Source organism: Gekko japonicus, unplaced genomic scaffold (assembly GCF_001447785.1).
Source record: "Gekko japonicus isolate JY-2015 unplaced genomic scaffold, Gekko_japonicus_V1.1 scaffold1385, whole genome shotgun sequence".
NCBI lineage: Eukaryota > Metazoa > Chordata > Lepidosauria > Squamata > Gekkonidae > Gekko > Gekko japonicus.
Window position 1 is genome coordinate 316107 of NW_015177055.1, and position 10243 is coordinate 326349.

Genomic DNA, 10243 nt, shown 5'->3' on the forward strand with positions numbered 1-10243 from the left:
ATTCATCGCCCAAAGCGGACATCTGTTCCCCGATGACGGCAGCCGGATCGACGTGATTGCGGCTCGACTTAAAGGAGCGGCAGCCACCTGGTATGTAGGCTTACACAATAGCCGTGGCCCCGAACTGTTTAATATGGGAGCATTTATGTGGGCGTTGAGGGCTCGTTTTGAGGATGTGAATGCGAGTCAAAGGGCCAAACGCTTTCTGCGCACCTATAAACAAGGCAGGCAGTCGGTACGAGAATATACTGCCGAGTTCCAGAACCAAGCCGCTAAGTTGAGGGACTTCCCCAGTGCTCCCGCGAGCCGAACGGCTTAGCTTATTCCGAGGGGAAGCTATATGTACCTGTGGCCCTGCGGGGCGAAACGCTTCAAGCAGCGCATGGTTCGAAACTGGCAGGCCACTGGGGTTTTGTTAAGTCTCTACAATTACTCCGCAGACAATTCTGGTGGCCCCACATGCGCAAGGATATGTTGGACTTTGTGCGCTCTTGTCAAACATGTGCCTTGTCTAAATCTCGAGGGGGGAAACCTCCTGGTTTGCTTCAACCCCTCCCCACCCCCTCCAGGCCCTGGGAAGTGGTGTCTATGGACTTCATCACTGACTTGCCACCCAGTAGGGGAAAAACTGTAATTTGGGTGGTTGTCGACTTATTTTCTAAACAGGCACATTTCATTCCATTCCCCTCCTTGCCTACTGCCCAGGCATTGGCTAAAACGTTTTTCTACCATGTGGCGCGCCTCCGTCTTTTGCCATCAAAAATAATATCCGACAGGGGGACTCAGTTCGTTTCTAAGTTTTGGAGGGAACTACCTAAAAATTTACGTGCTTTACACTCAGTGTTCCATATGAGTCTCTTGAAAAAAGACACCGGTTCGTCTGCATGGCGACCAGAAAAGGCCCCTCCACCTCCTATATTGCTCGAAGGGGAGGAACATTTTGAAATTGCTGATATCTTAGACTGTAAAGTAAAACGGGGAAAACGTTGGTATCTCATTGAGTGGGTGGATTTTGGTCCCCAGCACCGGGAATGGGTGGAAGAAGGGGATATTCGGGCCCCTTATCTGGTTGTCAGCGAGCTGCCATTATGTGTTCTGGTTCCCTGAGTGTGTTCCCTTCCCCCCCCCTTGCATTCTGTTGTATTCTTCACATTCTTGTATTGTAGGTGCCTGGAACAGCTCAAGGTTATCCAGCTGGTGTGGGAAAGTGAAACTCTGTTATCTGCTGGCTCGTTAGTAGTGTCTTTCGCCTGTGAACTAAGGGTCTGTTTTGAGAAAGGCAAACCGTTACATTCCCATGTAATTACCTGTCAGTGCCTTCCTTATTCGCGCCGGCGGGAAAGGGATCTATTGGTTATAACTTAGTTCAAAGTTCTTTTATTATGTTACCCTCTGGGGCATGAGCCCATTCCTAACAATTCTCTTGTTCCTGCTTCTTTCAAACGCTTTGGAATAAATCTTGCTTTAACCTTTAAACGTGGATTTATTTTGGAGTCATTGGAGATTCAACACTTGCTACCTCTAAGTCTGCCAGAGGATTGAACTGATGAGGTTAGTTAGTTTCAGATTTTTCACGTCACCAAATCCCTCTGCTTCTGCCGAGACACTCGGCCTGGTCTTCTTTGCTTTCCCGTCAGCGACGGAGGAGCAAAGGTGGAAGAGAAAAGGTCAGCCTATTCTGCTTGGCCTCAGAACCGCCTGTGGTGGCCGAGTAAACCACTCCCACCCCCCCTGCAGTCCCAAGGGTCCCAAGGTCAGCTCACAACAACACAACCCTAAAGTGCATATACAGAGGCACATCCTAGATGAAGCACTCCTGGCTAGCTGCACACCATGGTGATAAGGACACCTCCCTTCCCGCTCGGATGCTCACCTGTGGATAATAGATTATTTCACTGCTGTGGCACACCCGTTTGCTCCCAGACAGGTTCTTCTTGGTGGGCTGCCCGGTTTTTCCACAATACTTATTGTTGTTATGCCAGCGAAGGAGAGCCTGAGCCTGCAAATCCCAACAGTCACATGAACACAATCAGACCATCAGTCCCTCAAAGTCAGTACGGCTTACTCAGCGTGGCCATGGCTCTTCAGGGTCTCAGGCAGAGGTCTTTCACATCACCTACTATCTAATCCTTTAACTGGAGATGCTGGGATTGAACCTGGGACCTTCTGTATGCCAAGCAGGTGCTCTGCTACTGAGCTACAGCCCCTCCCCAAGGTGATGACTTGGGGTGCTTTCAAAAGCTTTACTTCCCAGGTCTAATCTGAATTATTCAGGAGAGCATATTTACATAGGTAATAAGGCTAAACTATAAACTGAATGGTTCAGAAAGAAGCTTTAATAAACGGAAAGGGACTGTGGACTATACTACTGTACGTACTATCTGTTGCTATATGCGTTGTTCCACTATCTAATTTCTGCAGTGTTTAACATGTCACATGAAGACTTATGCTGGGTGTCAGATGTCTGCAATCCTAATCCTATTACATTGCTTATTGGATTTCCTATCCTGTTGATTGTATTCTCTTGTGCTGCATGATCTCCCTTGGGTCTCAGTGAGCAAGGAAGACTACATAACATAATAAAATAAATAAATACCGAGAAAATCAGCGCTGTATGTTCCTCTTCTAATCGAAAGAATGTTTTCCGCGAATCTGCAAACGACCCACCAAGTTCAGATTCAATGGCGGTTCTCTCTAAGGATCCTGGAATTCAACAAATCTGCAGGAATCAGACATTTTGGTTATAACCCCCCCACACACCCTCCCCCCCCCCAACTAACACCACATAAAGATGGTATAGTAGTTGATACAGCCCTGACCTGGATGGCCCAGGCTAGCCTGACCTCGTCAGTTCCCAGAAACTAAGCAGGGTCAGCCCTGGTCAGTATTTGGATGGGAGACCACCAAGAAATACCAAGATTGTGACACGGAGGCAGGCAGTGGCAAATCACCCCTGAATGTCCCTTGCCTTGAAAACCCCACGGGGTTGCCGTGAGTCAGCTGTGACTTGATGGCAAAAAATTTTGATGCTACTGTTGTCACATCGGGCAGCAGTGTCATTCCCAGAGTAATATGGTTCTCCCAAAATGAAGGCATGTTCAGAGAAAACAACTTCATAAGAAGTGCAAGGAGGGGAAAAATGAAGTTGAGATTCTGACTTGCAAAGAGTATTATCATAAAAAACTTCAGTGGTCTCTGAGGAGCTTCAAATGAATGCCTCAGACTTGGCGAATGGGCAAGAAAATGGCCCCTTCTCCTCTCTCAAGCAGCCTGCCCTTTGTTTTGAAACTCCTGAGGGCTGGGCAGCCACACAAGCAAAGTAACCCCCTCCCCCCAGACAGGGCCTTGCAGTGACAGTGAGGAACACAGATAAAACTGCCTCTTCTATTTGTGGCTTGCATCAGTGGAGGGGAGGGAGGGAGGTGCTTTTACCAGATTCCACCCCTCCATCACTGCAGCACCTCATCCTCCAGCAAATTTTCCTTGTGATGCTCTCCTGAACCTCAGAGAGGTCTGATGACCACCTGGAAGCTGCTGTAAAGAGGAAAGTAGGGGAAAATTCTGACCTGGAGAGCCCAGGCTAGCCTCACCTTGTCAGATCTCAAAAGCTAAGCAGAGTCGGCCCTGGCTAGCATTTGGATGGGAGACCTCCAAGGAATACCAGGGTTGTGACACAGAGGCAGTCTCTTGCCTTGAAAGCCCCACCGGGAGTTCACCATAAGTCAGCTTTGACTTGATGGCAATTTCTACCATAACCAGGGGGGAAAATCCACTCTGCTAACTTCTTTGATACTTCTTTTGCTAGATCCAAGCTCGGATTTATAACTTACTAGCAGTAAAGCCCGTTGTGGAAATAAATACAACGAGATCTAGAAAGAGGCTCTGGGGGAGTGCTCTGGCTTTGGGCAAACAGTGGCGTTTTGCTGTGGTGACCTCAGCAGGGTATAATGACAGAGTCCACTGTTTTCTCCAGAGGAACTGATCTCTGCTCCCTGAAGAGCAGTTGTAATTTTGAGTGATCTGTAGCCCTCACCTGGAAATTGGCAACAATTGTTACCCAGGATGAAATGGCTGGTTTGGAGGGTGGAGTCTATGGCATTCTACCTGTCTGATGTCTCACCCCTCCGCAAACCCCACCCTCTCCAGGCTCCACCCCTCAAATCCCCAGGAATTTGCCAGCCTGGAGTTGGCAACCCCATCTCCTTCCCAGCTAACCATCAACCTACCATTATCTGCCCCTTTGACTTCAGCTGACTTCCGCCCTCCCTTCTGCAGAGCAATTGTAATTTTGAGTGGTCTCCAGCCCTCACCTGGAGATTGGCAACAATGGTTCCCCATGAGGGACTGAGTGGTTTGGAGGGTGGAGTCTATGGCATTGTACCTGTCTGAGGTCCCACCCCTCCTCAAACCTCACCCTCTTCAGGCTCCATCCCTCAAATCTCCAGGAATTTCCCATCGGGAGTTGGCAACCCTATCAGGATTGGCCCCAATATGTTTTCTCCCAAAGGCCAAAGTAGGTGACTGGACCAAACTAAGTTGCCTACCATCAGGCACTGAGGGGAAAGTAGGGTTGCCAGCTATAAGGAGGGAAATACCTGGAGTTTTGGGGGGTGGATTCTGGAGAGGGCAGCATTGGGGGGGGGCGGAAGGACTCAGCAGGTATAATGTCATAGGGTCTACCCTCCAAAGCAGCCATTTTCTCCAGGGGAAACTGATCTCTGTCATCTGGAAATCAATTGTAGCAGTGGGAGATCTCCAGGTCCCACCTGGAGTTTGGCAACCCTAGGGGAAAGTGTGCTGCACAGCAGGGGGTTGAAGAGAATGGTTTGATGGGTGCTGGGCCAAGATTGGCAACAATAGTTCCCCAGGAGCAAATAGCTGGGTTGGAGGGTGGAGTCTATGGCACTGTAACCTGTCTGAGGTCCCCATCTCCCCAGGCAGCTTTTAAAACATGATCCTGGGACCTACACACCACCAGACATTCCAACTGCCTTGCGGGGGGGGGAGTATGAGGTGTGGAATGGAGTGAAGTCCAATCAGCTTCCATATGCAAAAGACCTTGAAGGTTCCATATGCAACTGACATTCCAACTGCCTTGCGGGGAGGGGGGAGAGTTTGAGGTGTGGAATGCAGTGAAGTCCAATCAGCTTCCATATGCAAAAGACCTTGAAACGCTGGGCGGGACTGCACAAAGCAGCCAGCCAACCCAGCCAGTGTCTTCTGAGTGGCAGTTCTTCTGGCCTAACACTAAAGGCGGGCATTTTAGAATGTTCATATAGAATGTTCTTACTCAATTATACCCTGTTTCCCCGAAAATAAGACCTACCCCCAAAATAAGCCCTAGCAGGATTTCTATGCATTTGTGGTATACGCCCTAGTGTGTCTTCTTGAGAAAAAATAAATATAAGACAGTGTCTTATTTTCGGGGAAACACGGTATATAAGGAGAGATTAGCGCACATTAAATAAAATATGTGTTTTCTGGTTGGCTCATCTCCAACAGATAGTGTAGAGCCAGAAAAAGTACAGAAATCTTAACAGACCACAGGAAGGAACATCTTATCTACAAAGAAATTATTAAGGCAGTGCGGGATTTTTAGTTTAGCACAGGGAAGGAGAGATTCAGCTATAAAGTAGCCATAAAAAAAATCAACATTATCCCTCCATCAGAAAATCATCATACAACCATCCAAAGCCAAGCTACAATGCAGTAAGACTACCTATAATACTTTGCTCATGACCTAAAAACCTTTCCTAAACAAGGTGTTTTTTCAAAGCCTTCTAATGGTCAGGATGGAGTTACAGTCCTATGCTCACTTAGCTCGCTGGAATTTTTAATTATGAGAAAACCTGAGTTTTAAAAGCCCTGAAATTCTAACCTAGGTCCAAAGCAAAGTACGGTGTGCACTCCTCTGAACAGCCAACCAGCATGGAGTCCTCTATCTGCCTTTCACTCCGGCTGAGTTTCATGAGGATTCTTTTCATTTCTAAAAATCAGAAAAGGAATCAAGGAAGAAAGAGTTAAGATGGTACAGTAACACAACAGCAGCAGAGGTCATTCTGTCTTACCATTTCTTCACTCTAGGACAGACATATTGGAACAATGTCACTGAAGAAGCCCACACAACCTAAGCTAGTTTCAACCAGTGTTCCCTCTAAGCTGAGTTAGTGTGAGCTAGCTCACAGTTTTTTAGCCTCCGGCTCACACATTTTTGTCTCATCTCAGGAAGGAGGGCTCCAGAGCAAACTGATTCATGCAGCAGCCAAATCACTCGCTCACAATTTTAATGCCAGCAGCTCACAGAGTAGAATTTTTGCCCACAGGACTCCACAGCTTAGAGGGAGCATTGGTTTCAACACCAGAAATTTTAGTTTTAGAAAAAACATAGCGTTAAGGATCTCTTCCATCTTCCTCCCCCATTCCACCTGAACTGTTCTCATAGTATTTTGGGAGCAAGCAATGATTTTGTTGTTACACTTCCCATTACACCGCTGTGGTGGTTCTCATAAAAGTAAAGTGGCTTTCCAAGTCTCCATAGCTGGTTAGACTATGATTGCTATAAGAAATGAGTTACCTGGTGCATTTATCTTTGGAGCCAAGAACATTTTTCCTTTTTGCTGCAAGAAGGGAGAGAGGTTGTGAAACAGAAAGAAAGACCCTGAGTTGTAGGCTTGACTGCAAGCAGCGTCATCTTCTTTTAGCTCAGACAAATATCTGCAGTGGGGAAAGGATCAGAAAGAGCATGAAAAGACCAAGCCTAGGTTATTTGGTGGTAGAGGATGCTGTATTCATCATCCCCAGATACTCAAAAACACATTAATAATAAATGTCCAGTGGAGACTAAAATAAAAATCCAGTGGATGCTAAAATGTACCCAGCAATATTTTTGAATTAACATCTGGCGCCACACAGTATTTGCTAAAGAGCTTAAAGAGTCTTTAAAACTTTAATTTTGGCCTTCTTTAACATTTCTAGGCACAAACAGATCTGGTTACTTTTCAAAGATCTTACCAAGAACAGTTTTTATTCTTTTGCTTATTAAGGCAACTATCCTATGCAGTCTTACTTGAGAGTAAAGCCCCACAAAGAGAGTAAAGAGGACAGGATTACGTTTCTTGTTCTGACCGTCTTGTCTTTACAAAGGAGGAGGAGAACTGGACGCAAACAAAAAAAATCAGCTGAAGGATCTGCAGCTTCAACTCAATTCCTATTAATCTGAGAGAACCTCTCAGCCAGGCCATATATAATGGCACCAAGCAAAGAATGAGCAGATGCAGATCTCATACTATCATGGTGGGTGGATGTAGAGTATCATACTAGGATCCAGGAGATCCAGGTTCAGATCTCCACTCTGCCATGAAACTTGCTGGATGACCTTGGATCAGTCACTCTTTCAGCCTAACCTACATCACAAGGTTGTTGTGGGGATAAAATGAAGAAGAAAATACCATATGCCACCATGGCCTCCTTAAAGGAATAGGATAAACATGAACTGAATAACTTAACAAATATGGTCATTACATTAGCTACTGCCATATGTACCAATATGGTCATTACATATAGCTACTGCCATATGTACCAATGACAAGAATCGGCTTCATCCCAACACCCTGAAGCACGGCTAAAAAAAATTCACCCAGCTTTTGTAGCAAAGCCAACATTCTGCTTTAGAGGCTACCATTTCTCCTACTCCTGTTATCTATCCTGAACTCAGAACGTAGGATGATATGTGAGGCAACTCTTAAAGCAAGTCCTGGCCCGGCATCCCAGATGTGTGTCCTCTGTTCCACTTCCTCAACCATTATGCAATAGAATAATTTATTGGACGACACACCTGCATAAACACATCACAATACAACTGCTCCTCAGCATCAAATCAGCAAGGCTTTTTAATGTCTTTGCAAAACAATCTGAGAGCATGTCTATCTCAACAGTTTGCATGCTCCCTGTTTTGGCAACATCATGTGAAGTCCTAAGTGCAGAGACAGGACTACCCAGGAAAGAAGGGACTGTATTGTCCTTGCAATCTCTGTTTGCCATGCAAACATCTGTGAGATCTGAACTCCCCATCCATCAGCACCATGAGGTTTAGAGAGACCTGGATGCACAGGCCCACAGACAGATGCAATGTATGTCATAAAACCTTCCTACATACACGTAGCTGAACCCAGTCCACCAACTGCCACAAGTGGTACAAATTGTTTAGGTGCCTGACAACCTCTTTGTTTCTGCAGGCCCGACGAGGCTGAGCAGTCAAAAGGTTTATGATGCTCCAGGTGGGCAGCCATGCATAGTGGGAAGACTGCATTCAACTTGGCCTTGATTTAAAACAGACCGCAGACAAAGTGAAGCCTCACAACAGGTTTACAAAGCAATGGTTTCCACTCCTAGCCCTCTGTCATGCAAGCACAATGCTGAAAATGTTTTTTTGTGATTAGTACGTTCTGCTTTTCCTAGACCTTAACAAAGATCGACATTTTCAAGTATCTTCCCTCATATGCATTGTACAGTGCACCAGAAAGCAATGGCAAAATACAGGATTCATCCTACTACACTAGCAAATACTGTACAGTGCTGGAGTTAACCAAGATAAGCTCAGAACCGCACCCAGGGCCAGAATTTACCTCATTCTCCTGATGTAGGTGGAACAGAACCTGTAACACAGGGAGGGAACTTTTCTATATCCCACACGACAAGCTACAGAGACTACCACCATCTTGGGAAAGAAGCCGCTACAGCTTTTAAAAAAAGAACAAGACCACACATGTTATTATAAATATCCACAAAATGGGTTTGGCTGTAAATGGCCAAGATTTCCAATGTAATTACTATATAAACCAGTTTCTCTCAGAGAGCAACAACCATGCAATTTGACAGCGGATGTACGGGTATAAACAGTACTGTACTTTGCTCTGGTATGCATGAATGGGAAATGGCTCTGAAATGACTAGATAAGCTCCCATTATCTCCTTTAGACCCTAGTTTTGAGTACCTTTTTACCATCCCTGTCCTGCTTTAGTGGGAGGCTTTTTAAATAACAAATCAGGGTGCACCACTTTTCCTTTCATCCTGGCGTCTTCCCTCACCGCCTGTAGTAGTTGCATTTGATTTGGCAGCTACTGTGCAGATACAACCAGTAGCAAAATTAAACCGTCACCATGGAAAACCATAAAGCTTCGTAGGGTATACTAAACATAAAAATAGCAGAGGGTGGGGTTATGGAGGCACTCGCCTCAGAAGCGGCGCCAAGTCAAGCTACCGCAGAAGACGTGAACACAGCAGGAAAAGAAAAGTTCCCGCTAGTAGTTTGGGGGGGAGGGGCAATCCTTTAGTACGAGAATAGGGGTGTTCAGCACACAAACGTCCTCCCTATTTTCATCTGAAGATGCTGCAGGATATGTAGAGGAGCTCCAGAAGACAACTTTAGAAGCGTAGTTTTTATATTTAAGGAAACCGTACCGAATTTCTCGGAAGCCCATTATATTGTGAGTTTTACAGAAAGTAGCATTTGAAAGGTTAAATTCCTAACTGCAGGCAGAGAGTGAAAACACAGATCTGGTTTCTTCCAGACAGCCTACCTATCAATTTCAATTCCCTCAGAAACTGAGCCCCAGTCAGGAAAGACAAATATACGCCTCGCACTTACTGTTTGCAAAGGCAGCTCCTGTTTCCGTCAGAAAGCGCTTAGCGCTCTAGTACTGTGACCGACATGGATTTTCTAGGAGTCGGCCTCACCAGTGTGCCTATTGAAGGTGAACTACAGCACCCAGAATCCTTTGCTCCAAAGCAGATCTCTGGGAAGTGTAGTTTCACTAAAAAAATTCCTTTCATAATATATTCAGGATGGAGATATATGGTTGCTGTTAGATCGCGCTAACAAAGGACTCGTAGAGTGATTCAGCAAGTGATTCAGCTTTATTTAGAAGTAACGAACAAGCACTAACTCAGTAAGAAACCAGAACAGAAAACAGTGGGAGCTTATGCTCCTTTTAAACATAACCGGGCTAATGTAGCCACGCCTATTTACAAATAACAACCAATGAGATTGCTAGGATAAAGACCAATGGGAGTCTTTCCCTCCTAGGGAATGGTATCGTTCTGATTGGTCGCTGTTACGAAGCGACCAATAGGAAGCTTGCTCAGAGGAGCCCTGGTCTGGCTCGAAGCTTAACATGGGAGTCCTATGAGGTGATTCATGTAATCATTTCAATACATTACAGTTGCCCGCTCCAGTTTTGGAAAT

General features: G+C 45.8%; 1 protein-coding gene across 1 annotated transcript in view; it reads right to left on the reverse strand.

Annotated features, from left to right (window-relative positions):
- NUDT13 (nudix hydrolase 13) overlaps positions 1–8726 on the reverse strand; it is a 21880-nt gene extending 13154 nt beyond the window's left edge. Inside the window, exons 1-5 of the mRNA XM_015428141.1 lie at positions 8625–8726; positions 6575–6714; positions 5879–5986; positions 2597–2703; positions 1874–1999 (exon numbers count right to left, since the gene is read on the reverse strand). Of these exons, the coding sequence (XP_015283627.1) occupies positions 1874–1999; positions 2597–2703; positions 5879–5986; positions 6575–6714; positions 8625–8716 (573 nt within the window). The 5' untranslated portion in view covers positions 8717–8726. The remainder of the gene's footprint in view (positions 1–1873; positions 2000–2596; positions 2704–5878; positions 5987–6574; positions 6715–8624) is intronic.
- Positions 8727–10243: the final 1517 nt, after the last annotated feature.